Source organism: Plectropomus leopardus, chromosome 18 (assembly GCF_026936395.1).
Source record: "Plectropomus leopardus strain MGB_pleo_1.0 chromosome 18, ASM2693639v1, whole genome shotgun sequence".
Taxonomy (NCBI): domain Eukaryota; kingdom Metazoa; phylum Chordata; class Actinopteri; order Perciformes; family Serranidae; genus Plectropomus; species Plectropomus leopardus.
The window spans coordinates 15,078,710-15,101,616 of record NC_142193.1 but is presented as its reverse complement, the minus strand read 5'-3'; the positions used below and the strand labels follow the sequence as shown (position 1 = coordinate 15,101,616).

The following is a 22,907-nucleotide window of genomic DNA, read 5'->3' as shown; positions in this document are numbered from 1 at the left end:
GAATATAGCATGTCGAAAAAATTACCAAAAAAGCAAGGCTATAGTATGGCAAAAAAGTCAAAATTTGTGACTCCTCAAAAACAGCTGGAAACACCTTAAAACAGCTTAAAATAGGTAGCTGAGACACACCATAACATTAAAACCTGCAAAAACGGCCCAAAACGTTATAATATAGCATGTCGATAAAAAGACCAAAAAAGCAAGGCTATAGTATGGCAAAAAAGTCAAAATTTGACACGTCTCAAAAACAGCTGGAAACACCTCAAAACAGCTTAAAATATCTTGTTGAAACACACTATAGCATTAAAACCTGAAAAAAACGGCCAAAAAAGTTATAATATAGCATGATTAAAAAATTACCAAAAAAGCAAGGCTATAGTATGGCAAAAAAGTCAAAATTTGTGACTCCTCAAAAACAGCTGGAGTCACTTCAAAACAGCTTAAAATAGGTCGCTGAAACACACCATAGCATTAAAACCTGCAAAAAAGGCCCAAAACATCAGAATATAGCATGTCGAAAAAATGATCAAAAAAGCAAGGCTATAGTATGGCAAAAAAGTCAAAATATGACACGTCTCAAAAACAGCTGGAAACACCTTAAAACAGCTATAAATAGGTCGCTGAGACACAACATAACATTAAAACCTGCAAAAACGGCACAAAACACCAGAATATAGCATGTCGAAAAAATGACCAAAAAAGCAAGGCTATAGTATGGCAAAAAAGTCAAAATTTGACACGTCTCAAAAACAGCTGGAAACACCTTAAAACAGCTTAAAATAGGTAGCTGAGACACACCATAGCATTAAAACCTGCAAAAAAGGCCCAAAACATCAGAATATAGCATGTCGAAAAAATGACCAAAAAAGCAAGGCTATAGTATGGCAAAAAAGTCAAAATATGACGCATCTCAAAAACAGCTGGAAACACCTTAAAACAGCTTAAAATAGGTCGCTGAGACACACCATAACATTAAAACCTGCAAAAACGGCACAAAACATCAGAATATAGCATGTCGAAAAAATGATCAAAAAAGGCTGTAGTATGGCAAAAAAGTCAAAATTTGTCCCAAAAACAGCTGAAAATCGTATCCATTCCAACAGGTTGTTGCACAATGGTATGATGTTGCCTGCAGGCAACATTGGGACATGGAATATTTACTTTTTTTCCTTCAGATTATGTTTATTTGGTCTATTTTATGGACAAAAAACACTCCAAACATTTTTTTCCCAATTGGCATCTTAATAAGTACCATAGAGGTTTAGAGTTAGAGTACGAGTACAGTATGTTGTCATAAAAATATCAAAAAAAGTACCACAAAAATATTGTCTTTCCAAATTAACATTTAACAGTCATCGAATAGTATGTTGTCAAAAATAGCATAAAGAACTCTTGCTATAGTTTGTCATCCAAAATAGCATGAAAAAATTATACTACAGTTTACTATGGTATAACTTTTTTGACAACATACTATACTATAAATGGTTATTTCAAGTGTATGTCAACTAATAGCTCATGAAATTTTAACATGGCTAACCTGTAATAAATAAATAATTTACATAATTCCCACATATTGGGGCTTGCATTTACATTTAGCACACTTGTAGGAAGATGTACATATTTGTACATATTTTATATATTTTTATCTCTTCCACGACATTTTGTTTTATGTTTTCTTATGTTTCGTGTATTTTTGCATTTATTTGTATAAATTGTAATATAATACACATTTTTCTTCCATACTTAATATTTCAATTTTCTTATCATTTATCTATGTCTCAACTGTAACCTCTCCCAGTTTCTCCCCCAGAGGTCAATAAGGTATTCTTAATCTGAATCTTAATTTATTATTCTGAAGTGGACCATTCTGCATAATGATCACCTTTAAATCAGGTGCTTGAGGCCTAAGTGTATCTTTATGCTATAATACTTTTACTCAAGTAAAAAATCTGAAAACTTGTTTCACCACTGACTAAAACAAATACTAGTACACAAAAACTAATCCTCTACTGACATCTATTGGTCATCCTTGCACCCTACAAATTCAATCTCCAATTATTTTACAAGATTGAACACAGAGGTAATTTGATAGATATTGTGGCATCATCCTGCTGATGGTAAGTAAAGCGCAGATGACAATGCAGTGTGTATTGCCTTTGTAACCAATATTGTCTATATTGTTAAAAAAAAAAAAAAAAAGATAAATGTAGAAACTAGTCTGGCATGTAGAAAGATCTCTGTCTTTTATGAGATGCTTTCCATTATTGTGTATGAGCCCAGGATCTGAATAGGTCTTATCTAAATATAAACATTTTTTTTTCTCATGGAAATGCAGCTGCATTTTCCTTAACCACATTTAATGATATTAGCAGTAGTATTCTTTGATGTATACTTTTGCTGAAATAATTCCCATGTCCTCAGACTGTAGCTAGATGGTGTTATTTTTATTTTTAAAATGTTTTGGTTTCCATTTTTGGATAAATGTACATAAAAAGGCATTTCATCAGCTGTTCCACTCCGAAATACCTTTATTAAAAGCTACTGTGTGAAAAAATAATGATGCACATGACAGTTTGAGTTGTACTTTCTCCTTAACTAATACAGCATAATGTTATTATATTGATATTGTCAAAGTATGGTGATGTTGTGCCAGTATATTTCACCAACATCTATGTTTCCCTGGGGTGAAAGTGTGTGTCTGGGAGTGTTTTATGCATAACAGCTCTACCAAGCGGTACAATCCAAGAACAACAAGGAGCTGTGTGTAACAGAGAGTGTGTCCTCAGTACATGAATAATTTTTCTGTCTCAGCATGCATATTGCTACAGTTATTAATCAGCTAAAAGCACTGAACATGGAATATCAGGTAAAAAATGTCTGTGTGGTGCCATTGCTAAATGTATACACGCAAACAGTTCAATTATGCACATAGCTGTAAGAATAATTCTTTTCAAATTGTTTATTTTGAAGAATACTGACAAAAATGCAAACTGGGGTTTGTACAAAGCAAATTAATCACAGCACACAGTTGCAACACAAAGAAGGCTATACATTTCAAGAATAGTAGATAAAAAAGCACCATTTTTCAAAACTAGATGGATGACAAAATGAAAAACACTTTTTTTATATTTGGCATATCAAGTACAATGATAATTCAGAAAAAAAACTTCATGAGTTGATTAAGACTTCTTGTTATTTTTTATTAATTTCTGAGGATTTTCTCATTTCCTTCAAGACAGATATTCTACATAAGGCACGGGGTTCAAAGTGATGGACAGTCGACAAAACAAAGACAGTTTTAAAAAGCTTGATACTTTGGCAGTTTAAGCGACATCTCTTTGGCACAGCTGCATGATTTGTGAGAGACAAAAAAACTCTATCACGTAAAATGAGCATGACAATGTTAACTTGACAAGACTATGTACAAAATGTATGTAAAAATGTTATAAATATGTCTAAAAACCACAGACACTATGTACATCTTTGTACTGAAGCGAGGCAGGATCACTCCTCTTTGTTTATCACACATGATGGATTTGTGTGTGCAAGCATGCAACAAAAGTCAATATGTCCCCAACACATTTAAAAACACATTTTGAAGACAATCTGTCACCGCTGGAAACAGGTGTAGTGACACTCAGCTTTTGTTTAGATTTACAAAACAAACAGGTGTGATATTTTTCAGCATGTGATGGGAATAATTAGTAACTGAAATACAGCAAATATAGAATACCCAGCAGTGATAAATGTCTCCAGTTTGTGTTAACAGTCATTAGTGACACATGCACTTTTGTTGTGCTGTTGGGATGTCAGTCTATGGTCTGTGGGCAGTAGGCACAGTGCGATGTTGTTGTGAGGGGTCTCCAAGCTACCCCTCCTCTTTTCTCCTCTGCTCCTCCTCTCATTCCTTCTTTCTCAGGACAATATAAATGAGGCCGCTGATGAGACACAGAGGGAAAGCCACCCAGGCCAGCACATAGGCATAGCCGAACTGTGTGCTGCCGGTTCCATCATCTGGACTCATCACAGTGTAGATAATCGCTGCGCACATCACAAACACACCTAGGAGAAGAAAAGGAGAGATGAGAAGGATCTGAAAGCAGATGATCTCATGACTCCACCCAAATCTGCTCAGGGTGTGACCCTTCAGCATGTGATGAAGTCATACTCACTGGCCAAGATCTGGAAGATGGCGGTGAAGAAGAAGCGTCCGCCCTTGACCAGTTTGAAGAGCTGGAACACGAATGCGATGAGGGAGAAGAAGCAGAAGAGCAGGGAGAGGATCATGAGGGCTTGTACTGCCTGGATCCAGTCTGAAAGACAAATAGAGATGAAGCGCATTAATTCAAACCCGTTTTGTTTTCCAATGAAGGCACAATACATGATTTATTTATTTTTCTCCAGCAATGTTAACAAACCGTCACTGCTGGCTGGCTTGCAGTGGTAGCCTCCATTAGTTGTCATGCAACTGTACCATAGATCTGTGCTCCTATCCCCACCTACAGACCAGGCCTGGTAAACACAACAACACAGACACTTTTAGATACACTTCAGCATCCACAGCACAAATGAGCCCACAGGACTACATTACCCAAAACTTATAATGACCCACCCAATACAGGCTATTTACTGTCATTTTCTTATGTTATGAAAACATATCAAACCAATATATAGCAGGTATACAACAGTTTGAAAAAGAAAAAACAATACATACACACACGCATCTACCTACATTCACACACACTTGCTCAGATATCAAATACCATATAACTGAATCTAAATATTTTCCTACATTTTATAAATTCCCCTCAAGTAAGGCTTTCATTTCCTGCTTTAAGGGTGTTCATGCATGGTTACCAGAGCTGAAAAAGTATTTCTGCTGGCCCTGACACTTACAATAGTTAATGCTCATCATTATAAACCAACTAGAGCCCGAGCTATCACTTTCACTCAACGCCCTGGTCTATTTTTTTGTGGGCGGGGGAGTCCCCAAGACAATTTGAAAATTAATTGAATAAAATGTAACAGAATAACTTACGCTAGCTGCCGTAGACACGATGAGAAGAATGAGGATGATGAGGTGCAAAAGAAGCACTCCGAGCAGGATGAGCAGCATGGTGTTTTTTCAAGTAAATCTAGAGGAATACATGAGACAAAAAATCAGTCCACGTGAATTTACTATCCCTGCAAAAGCCCTGTTGGTAGTGCACCGCATTTTGACGCCAGGTGGCGCCATTTCCTCACTTCTGCACCAACCGCAATGTTTACCTCAATGTGAAAGTATCACCTTACACTCAAACGTAGAAAAAAAGAAGGAAGGGACTATAATTTCTTCTCGACGGCGGCTAAAATGGCAAATGTTGAGTGTAAAGTCAGGTCGGAATTACGCAAACGAATCCGAAGTTGTTTTCACCACACTGAACTTGTTTTGTCCATTTTTATAAGTCCACATGATTTAATTACAAGTCATTAATTACAGCTATGCATGTTTGCATAATAAATGAAAGAGCTCGAGAGGGGAATAAATGAGTTAGATGCGAGTCAAGAAAAAAAAGGCTGATTCACGTCTAATCAATGCATGCTGCTGGAAAACAAACTCAACCCATCTGCGTGGAAAAACATTCCAGCGTAGTGCCGCCATGCGCGAGCGTCAAACGTTACAGCTTTAGTTCAAGTATCTACGTCTATAACGGTGGTACAAGAGCGCGTGAGTCGCGTAAAGCAGCCACATTTGCGCCAAAAGTGCATTTTCGCGTCACATAAGTAAATCCAAAATCGATTTAAAGTCCAAAGGTGAAGTCCTGTTGTATGAGTGGAAAAAAAGTCAACGAAAAAAAAACACTGCATGAAACAAAAGAAACTCCAACACATTAATCCAACTTACAAAAAAAAGGCAAAGCAAAGAAGTTTCCTTGGAAAAGGGAGTGCTGAAGAGAGGAGTTTAAGGAAAGTATCAGCGAGCTTCTCTCGACTTTCTTTCTCTGTGGCTACTATTCCAGATGTGGCTCACACACCCCAGTCTGACTCTTTCTCCGCCTGAGAAACACCGCCCTGCAGGCCCTGCACGTCACCAGAGGCCCGTCCTAAAAACTTTTCTTTTTTTCCCTTCTTCTCGTGGTTTAGCCTATCATCGGGATTGTTCTGAAGTCCACAGGATTGTATGGAGAATCCTATGCTATTATTGTGCAAACCGCAAAGCCTTAAAAATGCAAGTTCGACTGTTTAAAAACATCCATTATTTTACTCCTAGTAATGAAATATCATCATGACAAGCAGTCAAATTCCAAAGAGGGCATGTTGTGTGTATAATACTCAGTTATTTTATGATTTGTGTGTTATCAGCAGGGGCGTTGTACTTTGAGGAAGGGGGGAGCAGGACTAATTACCCAAATGGTGGAGGGGCGTCAAAAAGCCTGGTATGAAGTTTTGGGTTTTTTGTTGTGTTTGCAATTTTTATTTCTAATTAACATGTGCCATTACTTTATATACATTGTAAGAAGCTAAACTTTGTTTAAAAAAAAAAGATAAAATGGAAGCATTGGCGTCTTTCTGCTGCATAGACAGACCAGTTTAGTGACAAGACCATCTTTCCAGAACTGACATATTTCTTTAAGTACATATGTCATGGATTTTTATTCTTTACATGTAATTTGAACAGTTCATTTGTACATTTACATGATGTTAGAAAAAGCTAAATTATTGTGTTAGTCCGACTAAAAATTGACTTTTAAAATACATGTAAACATGTCAGTCTGACTGGAATCATATTAAGTCAAATCTCTCTGTGTCAAACTAAAACACCTAGATAATGCAGCTGGGGGTCAATTTACTCTTTCATTTATATGCCTCACTTGGTCCTGAAATGGCCTAGGCGTTCTGTGCATGCTCCATAGTCCCAGTGCAGGATTTGATCCGGAAATTGAACAACGTAAATTCGTAGAAGAAAGCCGGGAAAACCAAAAGGAGAAGGGAAGAAAACAAAACAAGAAAAAGGTCAAAAGGTTAGGGTAGAGTTCGTATGAAATGTACAGCGCCAAAAACGTATCTATGTTTTCACTGTTCGATATGTACGCCCCCCCACCCACCCTTCTGGGTATTAGTGCATTTCTATTTTGTAGTTCTTGTTTCCTGTCAAAAGCTCGATCCTGACTCCCAAAGTGTTCACTCCTCACATACAGCACAATACATCTCTGTTTATGTTTTACCTTCAGGCCACACTTGATATCCTAACAATCTAACAAGCTGTCAGGACAGTCAGGATGACTCCTGATGACCTTGTTCGAGATGGTTAAAGGTGGCTGGACAGCCTTACTGATTGGCTCAACTTATATGTGCACACTGAGCTCCATAAAGCAAGCGTCCAGCAGTGCTCTGTCCAGATGGTGTGCGGGTGTGTGTGCGCTTGCATGTGAACACACCAGCCCTCAGGAGGCCCCGCGGTATGCCCAGAATGCCTGTGTGTGTGAAGCAGGCCTCGTGTTTACTCCTGCGTCTTCAGTGTGGAGGGAGAGTTTGTCCAGTGCCAAAGGGAGTTACCACAGTGCAATGTTTCAGTCATGCTAAATTAATGGAGGCGGGCATGGATCTCCACACACACATGATTCAAGGATGAGTGACAAAGATCGCCCCACTGCATCCCCCGCCTTGACTCTCCATCCCTCATTACACCGTGGTCTCAGGCCATTTCCTCACAAGCGACAAAGTTGTAAACCAAACCAGAACGCAAATGACAACAGTGACAAAAGCACACATTTACTGTGTTGAAACCACCCAAGCCCCATATGTGATTGTGATCAGCTGCAGTCACAGAGAACAGCTCGTGCCTCTCTCCCTCTGCTCTCCCTTGCCATTTTTGGCTCATCAGGTGGATTCCTGTGGTCTGTGTTTGTAAACACGCAAGGGGAGGAACTGTGGGATGCCGGGTGAGGCAGCACCGTGAGCCTGGGCAGAGCTGGAGGGGGCAGAGAGAGAGAGAGAGCTCCTTGAAAATCGGCCCAACCGCTCAGCTGGACGTGATGCTGTTTATGAAGATGTAATTGGTGCAGTGGTCAGGTTGAAGGCAGCGCCAGCACCGGCAGCAGGGTGAGAAGTCAAACCTGGCTGCCCAGCTGGAGCAGGTGTGTGAGCAGAGACTATAAATGACACAGTGGGCTAACACACCTCTCTAATCAGAGTAGTATTCACACACAATCCTGCACTATTACTGACAAAGTGGACAAAGCAGAAAAGTAAAGAGGCAAATCAATACTGAAGAAAAATTTCAACACAACACTTTTTTTTTGCTACCACTTTTTTCATACTTGACAGACTTAACATATTTAATATTTTAAAATCTTGTGTTCAAGTTTTGAGGGAGTATGCAATTGCATGCTGACTGCAGGAATGTTCAACAGAGCTATTCCATGAGAATTAAACATTAATTTTACTATCATAAGCCTTCTACAATGCAGTTTCCTAGAATTTGGCAGTACAGCCAGCCACACCAGCTCAGGACTGCCACATCCAGCCCATTTTCATTCAAATGTCGTCAATAACTGTAGCTTTTACAGTGCTGCATAAGATCCTTATGCCAAAGGCCACCTTTCGCATCTGCACGATAAACCACTGGACAGCGTCAGCTGAGAATGCAGCCAGTTTTGGTGTTATCATACACTGGGGGATGGCCAGACGGCACCTGCTGCGTCCACATGACACACCAATGGCCGGCATCAATTAAGAACGTGTCGTTACTGCATGATATGTGCCAGGATGGCAGCAGACTGCAAAGCTGCCAGTAACGATGTAATATAAGGAGCACAAGGGCACCTCTAGAGTAGGCGGGGGGGTGAATGGGTCCAACAAACCCTGGACTTTCATGGGGGAGTCCAGTGTTCACTTCCCCTTTGAATGTGATGGATTTTTTATTACTACTGCCTCCTTCCCCTAATCCTAACCATCCCATGCTGTCTAATCCTAACCATCCCTGACAGCATTTGCTGACATCCCAACATTGGTCATCATGTACTTGTGTTGCCCAAACATAACCATGTGCAGCATAATCCCTAAATGTGCTTGTGTTTACAGCATAGTAGCAGCATCCCAGAATGTAAATAGCAGACACAGAAGGAGCACAGATACATACAGAGGACATAGAGGACATAGAGCGTAATATATAAATGCAGACGTCTACTGCAACGGTGCAATGTGTGATGATCACAATCAGTTCATGGACAACAGATCTGGACATGCCTGCAGTCAGCATGCCAATATGGATAGATTATTTTGGAAGGAAAAGTACCCATGGACACAGATTTGATCAAATTAGTGACCAAAATTTGAGAGAAACATATCTATTGAGTGCATAAAAAAAGTCTCAGATCTTTAACTTAAACCTGTGAAAAGTGGGAGCAAAAACAAAAGTGTTGCATTTCAATTTTTGTTTGGTGTACTTCTTTCTGTTGGGGTGTAGAAATCCTTTTAAAGAATAACAGTAAATTTAAAATGATAAAGCTACTCTGTTTCTGTCACTGGGAGCTCTCATAATACAGCGTTTGTGATACATTCCTCAGTAAATGATGCTTCACTGCAGTGAGCAAAAAGGTGCCCCACCCATTCTTTTCTGCAGCTTTATTTGATTTAATAAACTGGGAGATTGCACTCATCTTATCATTACACAGCAGTTGGATATTTAATAAAAACATGCACATGTTGCCTTTTCAATGAATCTTTCATTCAGTTTTTGCTCGAATTTTTTGTGATAATTATTTCAGTATGACACACAACCACTGCCAGAAAGTCCCCATTTTTTTGAGGACTTTCTAAGAGATATGTGAGTTTATAGTTTTTCTCACGTTCTCACTTTGTGTGCTTTTTAAACACCAATCCCTTTGACTGATTACTTTGTGGTGTCAGTGATAGCTCAACCATAACCCTGAAGAGTTATGCTCTTTCTTATATGGCTGATAGCACTGGAACCCATCCAAAACCATTGACCCCCAAACCCATTAAATGAAAACACACAGCTCCTCTTTTTTCTTCCTTTGAAAGTGTGGGATTACAAAGCAAACAGGCAGGAGCAGCTCACCAACCAGTAACTATAGTCACAGCCATTGTGGTGAAGCTGCAGATGTAATCTAAAACCGACACGCCCTGCTTCATTGAGGAATTCCACCAGGTGAGCTATCTTGGAGAGTTGGTTATTTGGAATGTAAAAAAACAAAGTTTGTGGGGAATTTTCTGTTTTCTGTTTCTGTTTTTGTTTTTCTAAATGGATTTTTGCAATAGAGCTACTGTTCTGTTTAGAGGAGTACCTCGAGCAAAACAGCTGATCCAAAACGGAACCGCAGGGGCGTCACTGGGATTTCACTGCTGTTTAATGAAAATACAAATTCTAATGCTATGAAACATTGGGCTGTGACTTTATTAGGAAAGTCTGTTTTTAATAGGAAATCATAGAAAAGAAGAAAATGAATTCACAGTGTGGATAACTTTTTTTGAACATGAATCTTCTTTTCTAACCATGATAATATAGTCTTTTTTGTTTTTGGTCTGTTATGGTTACTATAATTTTAACCACTATCTTTAAGTACACCAGTATTTATGGATTGGACTTCAGTGTCAAAGGAGCAGTATGTTGGATCTGGTAGCATCTAGTGGTGAGTATTGCAAATAACAGCCAGCTGAAACTTGTGGCAAGCATGAACTTATGGTTAGGATTCCTTCAGAGTTGGTTGTTCAGGAGGTTTTTACAGAATTATCCGCAAAGGTCTATTTTTCTCCAAAACAAACAGACCAGTTAATTAAAACTGAGTCCTTGCTGCAGCGGCCGCAGGTTCGATTCTGGCCTTGGCCCTTTGCTGCATGTCATCCCCTCTCTCTCCCTCTCCCACACTTAATCTGTCCTGTCCGAATAAGGGCAAAAAGCCTAGGGTTAGGGTTAGGGTTAGGGTTAGTCACAGAGGTCACTTCCTCTTCAAAATATATTAGGGATGCAAAGATTTACTGATTTTAATTTATACCCTGATATAAAGGTTGATGGTTATTATCCATGTAAATTTGTTTATCTACAATATTTGGGGGGGGGCTCCTGGATGGAAAATCTCACCTTTTTTAAGTTACTTTCAAAGTGGAACTTTTAAAACATACTTCAGGTTTTAGTTATAGTAATTAAACATTTGTTAAACCAAATCTAACCCTTCTATTTTCATTCTTTTAAAGGTCAATCTTATCGATAATAATAGTAATTCTGTAATACTGTGAAACTACAATATTTTCTGAGATGGTTATCATACCATGAAAATCTCATACAATGAAGGTTTTTACTGGGAGCCAAATAATCCACAGAGGTCTCTTCCTCTCCAAATCAAACAGATCTGCTGGTTAAGTAGTGCTTACACTGAATAACAATGTTTCATGTTTAAAAAAAAAAATGGTATTTTTCCGACACTTCCAGCTTTTCATGGAGGGTCTGTTCACTGCTGTGGTCGATGGGAATGGCCTTACCTATGGCAGGCGTTTGTCCATTTTGGGCTACTTAAGAAACATAGCATGTTAACATGGTGGGCTTCGTGGTCGTGGACCTGCTTTCTATGTCAATATAAATGGCTAAGGTAACTCAACTATTCTTATTTTTAGGTGATTACACTGAAGAAAACATACCTATTGTTTCATATTCCATGTCACTCTAAATGCTACAGGGCTGAGAGTCATGGTGAGTGCTAACTTTCACTTTTCTTTTTGGTATCAGTGCAAATTATGTCAAGTTAATAAGTTGTTGACTCTAGTGCTCATATCAAAAGTCAAGTCAAGACTTGTGTTACAGTTAAGGCGTATTACTGGAATAGTCCGCCGTTGTGTGACAGAATGAGTCAGCCTCAGTTTAAGCCCAACCCTAGTATACAGCACCAGGCTGCAGGAGAGGCCACTCTTTTGGACAGCCCCAGCTCCAATAGCAAACACAGGACTGAGGGAAGGGAAAGACAATTAGGGATTAGGTTTTGGTTTTTGGACACGACCTTGGCTTGGCTGCTTGGAGTACGTCTTAGTGGGACAGCTGGACAGTCAATTTTACTTGTGGGAATATGAAGGAATGATGGAACGCCTCAGTGCTGCTTCACCTATGGAAGTCGCTGCCAAAACAAGAGGAAACACTAAAACTCTGAAGTCAGTCTGGTTAAATGTCATCAGGAGTAGCTGACAACGCCTGTGTCAAAAAAAAAAAAAAAAAGATATCTCACTGGACATCTCTGAATCATTGCAGCTGAAAAATGATGGGAAATACTCAATGCATAGCTGCTGACAGAACTTTTCTTATAGTGTGTGCTAGTTTGGCCTGTTTGCATCGTGGCCTGGTTTGATCAAAAACGCAGTGTCAAATGCATCACTTTGAAACAGACACAGACAGCGACATTCCTCTTGCAGATGCTTTCTCTGCTTTCCAGGATGTGTACAGCTCTTTCCCTATGCCGCCTGGCTGAACTGGCCTCACTGTTGCTGCTCTTAGTGTTTGTGTTTCACCACTTAGTGACTATCAGATAACATCCCACAGACCATGCAGGAGGAGGTGGAGAGGAGTCCTTCAGACCCAGACCTATGTTAAAGGTTTGCACACTTAGCAAGGCCATGTTAAACTGTTAACACACAGTGAGACTGATACTAGACTGCATGTTGACACGGACTATAAACATGCACAAATACACTTACTCTTTCACTGGCTTCTAGGCCTCAAACTGTAATGTCTGCAGCTTATCTTTGAGAGACTGTAGGCTACAATCAAAATCTCTTCGCTGTGTGTGAGAGGAACATAATATGCAGGTCTGTGTGCAAGTGTAAAGCAGGATCACATTAGAGCATCCGTGCCATGCATGCTCCGTCTTACCTCTCCCATTTTAAATTCTGAGGCTCCAAAATGGACCGTGACCGAGCTGAAAATCTCCATTGGTTGCTTGCTAAATCAGATAAAGCGGGCCAAGATGTTATAGAGGGGAGTGGGCTTTGTTTCTTAGCCTTTTAGAAATATGCCTGTCCCTCCCTGTGAAGCAACAACAACCAAATAAATCAGAGACATACGGCATGACGAACTCCAGATTGTGGCACCCTAGTGATCCTAAACATGTGCTAATCATTAGCCCCTGGCTTCCTGTTGGAGTCGATGTCATCAGCACACACATCCCAACAGGCAAGACCGGCATACAAACTGTTGCTTCGAATCAGAGTGATACTGGCCTCAGGGGTTTGGAATGAAGCAATAAAAGCTATGAAAGAATTCGATTTGAATTGCTTTGCTCTCGTTTCTACACAGTTCTCACTGTTCTGTTATCTGGGGATAAATATCTAAGCTGCATCAGACACACTCCATGCTAGTTATTTTTAATTCCAATCAAAAATGTCTGAATAAACACTCGTGGTCATATGATTCATTTACTGATCCGCAGCTAAAACTCCCCTTCAACTCCCTGAGAAGAAAATAATTCTTGTCCTCTTGTTATCAGTGGTGCTCTCACTCCTGCTTCTGTGCTATCTTTTCCTAGCAGTGTATCTGTGCTCCTTTGACAGCTAACAGTGCAGCACTTCCTTTACAGGCTGCCAATTTCAACTTTATGTAAAGAAAGGTGCATGCCAGGGATTTTTTTTCCCTAAAGTTTTGCCAGTACTTTGTAGCTTTTCTAGAACGGCAGAATAAAGAGTTTATTCTAACTGCCTGCAAATTGCATCAACTAAGGCATTTATATGTTGTATAAGTGATATACAGTGCTGAACTGGTGTCAAAGGTCATGATAGGCCAATGTAAACACCTAACACTGTGCTCATTTGCTCTCTGAGGCAAGATGTGTTTATATGATTAGCACTAGAGAGTGCAGCTCTGGCACCCTGAGGTCATCAGGAGGTTGTTACACCAAGGCAGTGACTATTATTAAGTCTGTGTAAAACAGCTGGGAGGTGAGTCAACAGATTTTTAGCTTTAAGACAGCTAGTAAAGGGGTAGCAGTTTCTTTGAGTAAAAGAAAGGAGGCAAAAAAAAGAAGACGATGACCCTTTAAGAGATAGATAATTCACCCCTAAAATGATAATTTGCGGAGGTGGGACCAAATCATTGTTATGTAAGTCACAAGTAAGTCTCAAGTCTTTGCACTCAAGTCCCAAGTCAAGTCCCATATCCTAAGCTTTGAGTTATGGGTTGTAAATAAGTCATAATGTACGCTTCAGTAAATGTCACAACAGTCATAGATTACATTTTAAAAAACACATGAATGCTATTAAAACTTGTATTCATGTTAAAGCAAGTTTGTTGAAAGTATGTTGTGCTTCCATCTTCAGTTTTTGACCTGCATGTATTGCATACAGCAATTCAGTTGTTTTCAGTTTAGTTTAGTTTAGTTTTTTTTTTTTTAATCAATGCATCATTGGATGCCATTGGATTTGTTCAAACAAACTGAATCTGGGGAATTAAGTGTTGACTTGTTCAAACTGAAAGGTGTTAGATGATTCAGGAAATTAAGGGAATAAACTGACTCCTGATTTTTTTGAATAATGTACTTTTTAGTTCTTGAAATTAAGTGAAGGAATCAAGGATTTTTGACGTGAAGTCACAAATTCTAGGTGTTAAAGTCTAAGTAGAATCCTTTTTTGTTTTTTTCATGTCAGTCATTAAGTCATCCAATTTATGACTCAAGTCCACACCTCGTATAATTTGTATATCAATTACTTGTGTACATTTCCTTAAATTTGTGAAGAAAAAGTTTTTCTTGCATGTCTCTATAACGAATGAAGAATCAAAAAAGTGTAAATTCAACAACAAAACTATATCAAAACATTCATTTAAAAGTGCCTGACAAGCACTTGCATTTGAACTCTGCTCAAGTTATATACGGGTTTGTAAATGGGTATTTTGATATAGTTTTGCTGTTGTTATTGGTAATCCCTTTTAATCCAGTTCATTTAAGAATTTTCTCTGTTTCGGGATTTCTTATTCACCATAGAGGCATACGAGAAAAAGGCCTTTTCTTCACATATTCAACATAGCACGGGTTGAGTAACTTATAAACAAATGATCATTCTGTGGGTGAAATATGCTGCTGGACAAGCCTTAGTTTTATCTCATTCTTGATCTCACATCTTAAGTTGTGAGTCATCTGGCTGTTGATACATGAAACCAAATGTGATAATGGAATCCACAATACTCACAATGTTTTGGTTTCATGTCGGCTTTTGAGGAAGTACATGGCTGGTCAAACTCGGTTGCCTTTGGGGAATGTGGTGATACACATAAACAGTGATGGCTACCCTAGTGACTGTCTAGTGGCCTGGCCAAGGGAAACTGTGGCTGTGCCGTAAAGCCTGGCTTGGAGCAGAGAATCTGTGTTGTGTGTGCTCATTGGACGGCATCGGTCTGAACTGCAGCCCAAGCAGACACTAACACATGATCTGCACAGAACCCACTGACAGCTCCTCTCAGTGGAGGAATGGAGGAGTGGAGGAGGAGGAGGAGGAGGTGAGGATGGACTGATAAATTCTGGCCAACACAGAGATGCACCGGCACGTGTTATAAATCAACACCAGCACAGAACACACCCTTGAAAACACCTACAAATACATTACCATTTTGTTATTACGGCTCTGACTACATTTCCCTAACACCAAGATCTATTCAACTAGTCTCTGTAAAAGCCATAATGTATATACTTACGCAAAACTAATCCCTCTCAGTCATCACTTTGACCCACTACTAGTGTCTGGCAGAGACCTCACACTCTGTCTGTATTTTCTTACTTTTCTCTTATTTTGTTATGTTTGGGACATTCGTCAGCAAAGCACCCAGGTGAGGTCAGGTTCCCACTAGCCTCAGCTTTACCTTGCATTTAGTGCTAATTAGCAAATTGCGGCATGTTCGCATAATGAACTAAAACAGTGACTGTGGCATTAGCATGTTAGCATGCTTACATTAACATTTAGCTCAAAGCACCACTGTGCCAAGTGCAACTTCACCAAGCTGTTAGCATGACTCTTAGGCTACTCATGTGTTATCTCATACAGAAGAGGGCTCCACCTGTGGTAACACAACTAGGGTCACAATATTGTGCCTTTCTTTTTATGATTTTTATAAAGTCATTGTGATAAGTTAGTGAAGGCTCATGAAAGCAAAGTGTGTCAGGTGGGTTTTCCCAAGAATAAAAACTTCTCAGCACAGTAGGAAGTGGTTTACAAAACTTAATTAGACTGGAATATATTGAAAAACAGTTGGGTAGCTGCTGCAAACAGTGATAACCACCATAACTGAGCACAAACACAAAAGTACGTTGCCACAGAAACCAAGATCTCATCAAAGAAAAGGAAAAAATATATCACAGTGCCGGCCACGATGTTTGATTGTGAGATGATATCTTGAAAATGTGGAGCACAAACAGAATCGCAGTCACCGCTTATCATGAAAGATGTGTCCAAAATGCCCATAAAACACAGATCTCACAGATTATCACTTGAACCTAACTGCAAGACAAACGAAAAAACTGTCCTCCCCCAACAGTGCATATTTTTCACATGTATGAAGGAGGACACAGGAAGAACAGCACAATCTATACAGTCTACAGCTTTAGCCTATAGTACTCCAGCAGGATTTAAGACATAGCAAATCCCACCCACTCCTATCCCAGCCTAACCTCGCTCGTGATCCAAAGCGATGAGAGACGTTGGGATGTATTGTTATGCTTTATGCATTCCAGATGAGACCTTAGCCTGTTCCCCCACCCATGTGAGTGTTTCAAAACATGTGTTCCGCTCTATGTAATGAATTTCACCCTCTCATGACAAAAGAAAAGTTGGGTGTGGTCAAAAACAACAAGCAAAGAGAAAAACAATGTCTATACATTTTCAACATTTTTTGTAGCATTTTTTCAATTTCTTTTGAAAGCAAAACGCTTTGAAGAATTATGACTAAAAGTAAGGCCTCAGGCATCATCCAAGACCAAAAAATGAGGTTTAGAATGAAATGGAAAAAATACATTAAACCCTGTTCTTGGCCATATGGTGGTGAACTCAGAGAAGAAAATATAGCATAGCAGCTTGGAGTGAACTCTCCACTTTTTCAGTTGTGGGGGGGGGTGGGATGGAAAGACTTAATTGAAAACAGGGCTTGTTTTTATATTTTTCCATTATAAAGTTACCCTTTCAAAACAATTACCTGGGCTCTCATAATAGTGGGCCTACAGTTCAACTTCATCCTTGTTAAAAACCTGAGCTGCTGCAAGACCTAATGCCACTCTGCTGGACTAATGTACAGTATAAATATTACAAGTACAAGCGTGTTGACTACACAAACAAAAGCAAGCACTAGTTTAAAATGCATGCTCATGGAAAACATCACAGCCACAATCTCTCTGTGTTGCTCTCTCTCTCTTACACACACAGAAACTCCACGTACAATCACAATGCAGCTGACAACCTAAAATGCCACTTTGGAGGATGTGGGGGTTTTCCAAAGAGCATATTTAATTCTCTGAGGTCATGGTTGGGTTTGTAGATCTCCAGTCTGTAAAAACTACACACATGCTTGTGGGAGGAGGGAGTAGGGTACTGGCCAAGTCATGAGAATCGGCAGAGTCAACTACAGTGTAACTGTTGCACAATGGATGACTGGAAACTTCATGGAAATCTTGAAACTGTAGTGACGGTAAAACCTCTCATCATCAAATCCAGGTATCTCTGTGACTAAAATGCCAACTCTTTCGGTTTCATTATAGAATTTGACTTTATGAGCACTGTGAGATCATCACAGTAAAAGCCTGAAAATGACCAACACTTAATCCCCAATGAAACTTGCAAGTGACCAGGAAATTCCAAATTCTATCAGCAGTTCTTTCCATTGAGTAGCCTTTCCTCAGTGTGTGTGTGGTGTCTGCTCGAGTCGCTGTCTGGCTGGCTTTCTTCCTCTGGTGAGAAGCGATGGGACAGGCTACAGACGACAGGCAGCTGGAGCGACCAAAACACACACACACACACACACACACACACTTGCAGGCCATCCTGGTCACACCCAAGGCATCCCAAGCATGCAGGGCCAGGCACTCACACAGTGGTCTCTAAACATGCCTACGGTTCTGTGGGTGACTCACTCTCACTATGCACGCCTGTGTGTATGGGCACATATGTTAAGGGGGTGGGAGTGGGGATGGGGGGGTGTTTGATAGTGTTGAAATGGCAGCACTGTGCGGCGTTCCAGATGTAGTGCTGGAGTGTCCCACATTGTGCAGATAAAGGACTCGGTCAACAATAAGATTAGAAATGAATAGACAGAGCTGTGACAGTGGGCTGAGTGTCTCTCCTCTCGCCTCTCTCCTCCCATCCCAGGGGCCAACAGCACGGTGACCTCACCCTGCCTCCACCCCACACACTCCCCTTGCAACACTTCCTGACTGGCCCAAAGCAGAGGCACAGCTGGAACATGCAGCACTAGAATAGAGAAAAAAATCGTATTTGGATGATTACTTAACCATTCCCTCTCTATTTGTTCCGTCCTGCTCTGATTCACGTTTTGTCCGACCCCGTCATTGCTCACCAAGTTGGTCAGACACCCACATAAGGACTCTTGCATTCCTGAACACACACATATGCGCCCCATTCCCATAAAGCTTTTGCTGTCAACATGACGTTTTTCTGGAGACTGTGGTGTGAATGAGGCTCCGCTCGAAATGAATCTGGTACAACTTTCACTGCCTCTTTGAGCATCCCAGCGAGCTGTCAATCAGTGTAAGCAGCTACAGATGGAAAGGGTGGAGAGGGCTTTAACCAGGCTTTACCATGTGAAGTACACTGCCAAAAGGCAATTGTCTTGATACAGGAAAGCCAGGAGATGGCCTCACGCTCAGCTGCGTCTTCGGAGCTCAAAGCCAGACACGCCTCTACATCACATGCGAAGCATCACACTGTGTGTTTATGTTTAAAATAAACACCACAGATAGATTGAAATTTCAAGCCAAAAATCTACCCAGGAAGAAAAAAAAGAATGTCTCATGGCAGATGGGAGAACGTTAAGGTTGTTTAAGAGATCAAATAATCATGCTGTGCTGTTTTTGACACTGGTTTTAATCCAGCATTTGAGTCAAAATTTATAGCACACATGCCTGCAGGACGATGGCTTCTTGTCGAAGTGATTACCACTGCTGTACAGTTTGCTGTTATTCAACATTAAGCTTACATGAATGCAATATGTGCAAGATGTAAATATTTTGCACATTATTGCAGCTTCTACATGCTGGACTTTCTTTTAGAACTCAGTTTTTAAAAATCACTCTCACATGTCACTGTGCAAGTCATCCTCTTCGTCAGTCAGTATGTTCAGTTGCTTTTGAATTCATAATATCAAGTCTTTAATTGTTACATTGAAGCAAACTATAAATTCAGCCTGATTCAGTCTTTGAATAATCAGGGAAAATGAAATAAACCCAACCCAACAGACAAACAAACATTCACAATACATCTGTTTATGGTCTGCTGGCTGTGATTGGCTGTGTAAAGTCGGAACAGCTAGGAGGAGGAGGAGAGTCAGAGCCTGGCCGACGGGACGATGAAGAGAGCCAGCATCGGCCGGACTTTTCCCCCTCTCCTCTCCAGCTCAGCCCTGAGGGAACCATGACCAGAGGGAGGGGAGAATAAACTGGATGACGAAGTTGTTAAATGCGGGACCAACACCCAGTACACAGTGTTTTAAAGTCATCTCTCCACATGGAGCTCTTCACCCTGGTGTTGTTTTTTTATCTTCTGACACTCCCTGATTTATGATGCTATTGAGATTTGAGGGAATGAGCCTTAAAGCTGCTGCAGTGTTTTGGAGGCTGTGCATGAAGTTGCATGAAAACAGGAAACTGATAGACTGTAATGGAAAGTTTGTCTGACTGGCTCGGCCAGAGCTGATATTAGTGGGCGCACTATGAAATCACTGAGGTTTAGTCCATGTGAGTGCTGGTCACTGTGTGTTTTAAAGCTACCAGAGGAATTTACAGAGGTCTGAACACAGCAGAGCATCCCACCCGACCAAGCATGAAGTCTGAAACGAGTAAGGAGCTGTTTAAATACTCCTTAATATAGCCTTTGAGGTGATGTCATAGCTTCTGAGTTGCGTATCTTTGTCACTCCCTTAAGTGCAAAAAACTTCAAACTTCCCAACTAATAAATCCTTGTGTAGACTTTAATTAAAAGTACTTTTAAAAATGTGAAAAGAAGTTTAAATGTTCAATTATTTTGGAGAAACAGACATGTTCAGAAATGTATGGCACGCAAGGTAGATATATATTAAGAAATAACTTTAGCTTGCTGAATAATAGAGGAGCCAAATGAATTAAATGTTGGACAATGATTATCGTCAGACATCAATCTGTTAGACTGTCCTTCAGTTCCTTCCACCCCTGCAGAGAATGAGTGGCACTGCTATTACTCATTATGTCGGGAGAGAGGGAAGATTAAGTTGAAGAAGGACTGGAAGGTCAAAGTTTAAAGCTGGCCTATGGGAAGTGACCCTTTGTGATCCCTCACTTCCTGGTCAGCTTTGGAGTATTTCTCTCCACAGTGGGCATGCAGTATCTCTTAAACAAGGAGGGTATTGTATGGACAGACAGCCTCTGTTGGAATGGGGCCAAGTCTATGTTGGCAAGGACGAAGCCTCACTGTGTGATCAACATCTAAAGCCTCTTTTTATCCGTCCTGGGTTTGCTAAATTGACTGTTCCCACCAATGAGATGCATTCACTGATAGCAAGTAGTTTTTTCTATTGTTGTGTGGACATTCATTAAAGGGATAGTTCAGATTTTTTGAAGTGGGGTTGTATGGGGTTCTTATCCATAGACAGTATTACAAACAGTATATGTCAGTCAGCACGCCCCCAGTTTGGAGAAGCAGGCTGGAGTCCAACATGGAAGCTGCGAAATGTACTTCTGTGAAGAGTGCAGCAAAAAGCTAGCCACCAAAAAAAGTCCCACCTACAAAAAAAAACCACTATCACTTTAAGTGTACATTAAATATAGAATATTTCCACTTTTTTACCAAGATGTCAGGCAGTGATTTCTAATAGGAAAATGAAGCCGGTATTGCTCTCTTCTAAGCCAGACTTCATTGAGAAAAACAGTGATTAAACGTTGCTGAACACAGGAGCTGCTGGTCTACTAATGCCATGAACTATTATCTAGTTTGTGTTATTATGTGACTTTGACATTTAAAAGGGTTAGTTTGGATTCACCAAAGTCAAACAACGACAAAAAATAACTACCTGACTGAATGAGCAGTACCAGAATCTCCCCGGTGCAGCATGCTAAAATTGCTGCTTTTGTCAATGGAGTCTCACGGCTTTAATGAGAGCATAGATGTTGAACTGAAGCTGTTATGGGCTGCTTGACGGAAAGTCACAGCAATAAAATTACTCTCAATATAGTGCACAATTAAACTGATAATGTTGTTTGTTTCTATATTGCTAAAATCTGTTTTTTGCACAGAACTCAAATGCACTGCACTGAGCTATAAAGGAACGGCATTTCGTTTAATTTTGTGTATGCGAATATGCAGTGAAATGACAATAAAATTGAATCTGGAATCTTGTTACTGACCCCCACCCACAGCAGTAGATTGCTTAGCTTCCATCTCAGACTCCAGCCTGCTTCTTCAAACTGGGGGTATGTTGACTAACCTCTATTGCAGGGGGGTCCACTGATAAGTACAACCTGCTTCAAAAATATCTGAACTATCCCTTTAAACTCTAAAGCTAAGGATTTTAATGTTTAAAAATTAACTATATTTTCATCAATAATCACTTCAAACTTTGTATGTGAAAGTTTACATTTCAGCCTAAAGGTGTGGGAGTGCGGAGGAGTGCATATGCGGGGGTATGTAGCGTGCTCGCCTTCCTTCAGTGTCAGCCAGCTGTGGACAGGCCTTGGAAGGGATGCGGCCTCTGGCAGACTTGAGGGGGTAGAGAGCAGAAGAGCCCCCAGCCCCATCCTATGTGGTCATGGCTGAGTGCAGGCCAGGCCAGACCTCCTGGGGACGCACATGGCTGCAGGACCCGCTCGTCTCTTCAGCAGAGTGAGACAGGGTTACCAGAGCAGCACGCAGACACACAGAAAGAATGGAAAATGAAGGGATGATTCATTGTTTTAAAGCTTATGGCAAAAATGAGTCCTCTGTGTTCCGGTTTTAACTTTACAAGCTCGATGCAGAATCATGGTCGAGGTTGAGTTTATGATTGACGGGTACTTTCTGAAATCATTACTTTGAAAGAAAAACTTGTTTTGCTGTTTGTTTGTTCACTCGTAGCAAAAAAACACAATAAAACTTTGTTTGAATACATGGTTTCGGTCTGCTGAGCTGACTGCAGATTTGGCAATTGTGGTTCTGCGAGATGGAAAAACACATTTTAACGCTGAAGGGATTGTGTCATAGCCAAAGAGGCTATGACACAATCCCCAGATTCATAAAGGAAAGTGCTTGTTGCTCAACAACTGTGGGGAGAGAAGCAAGAGCTGTGTTTCCTTCGGAATAACTTTTCCATCTGAAAAAGCCATACTCACATTCTGACATACCTGCAACAATCCCAGAGCGGGGAAACACTGCTGATGTTAGGAGAGGATGGGCTAATTTTTCACAGTCTTCAGCACAGGCATCTTAAGCTCTTCAAGGCAAGGACACCGGAGACATTCCACGTCCTCCCCGCTCCCCCTCCCATCATGTGTGTGTGGTCTTCTGCTGCCGGCCCTGCAGTTCCAGGGTTTAGAGGTCAAGAGGTCAACACCGGGTACTGGAATGTTTATGTTCGCTGCTCCTGTTAACACCAATATCCGTAGTGCTGTGTCTTGCACTCCTGGAGGAAAACCTCAGCCTGTCTTTGAGGACACAGAGGGAAAACATTGATTTCCACATAGTAAGACTGTCTTACAGTTTGTTTGGCAGAG

The 22,907-nt window shown here is 40.5% G+C and overlaps 1 protein-coding gene across 2 annotated transcripts; it reads right to left on the bottom strand.

Moving 5' to 3' along the window:
* Positions 1–2,944: 2,944 nt before the first annotated feature.
* On the bottom strand, positions 2,945–22,678 carry pmp22a (peripheral myelin protein 22a). 2 transcript variants are annotated; one of them, XM_088091085.1, is made up of 5 exons: positions 22,539–22,678; positions 5,039–5,135; positions 4,419–4,512; positions 4,173–4,313; positions 2,945–4,062 (listed from the first exon to the last, which is right to left on the bottom strand). In XM_088091085.1, the coding sequence occupies exons 2-5, from the start codon at positions 5,114–5,116 to the stop codon at positions 3,902–3,904; spliced, it is 474 nt and encodes a 157-aa protein (XP_087947211.1). In that variant the 5' UTR covers positions 5,117–5,135; positions 22,539–22,678; the 3' UTR covers positions 2,945–3,901. The 2 variants fall into 2 exon arrangements, with proteins under 2 accessions (XP_087947211.1, XP_087947210.1); XM_088091084.1 differs by lacking the exon at positions 22,539–22,678 and adding an exon at positions 5,886–6,031.
* Positions 22,679–22,907: the final 229 nt, after the last annotated feature.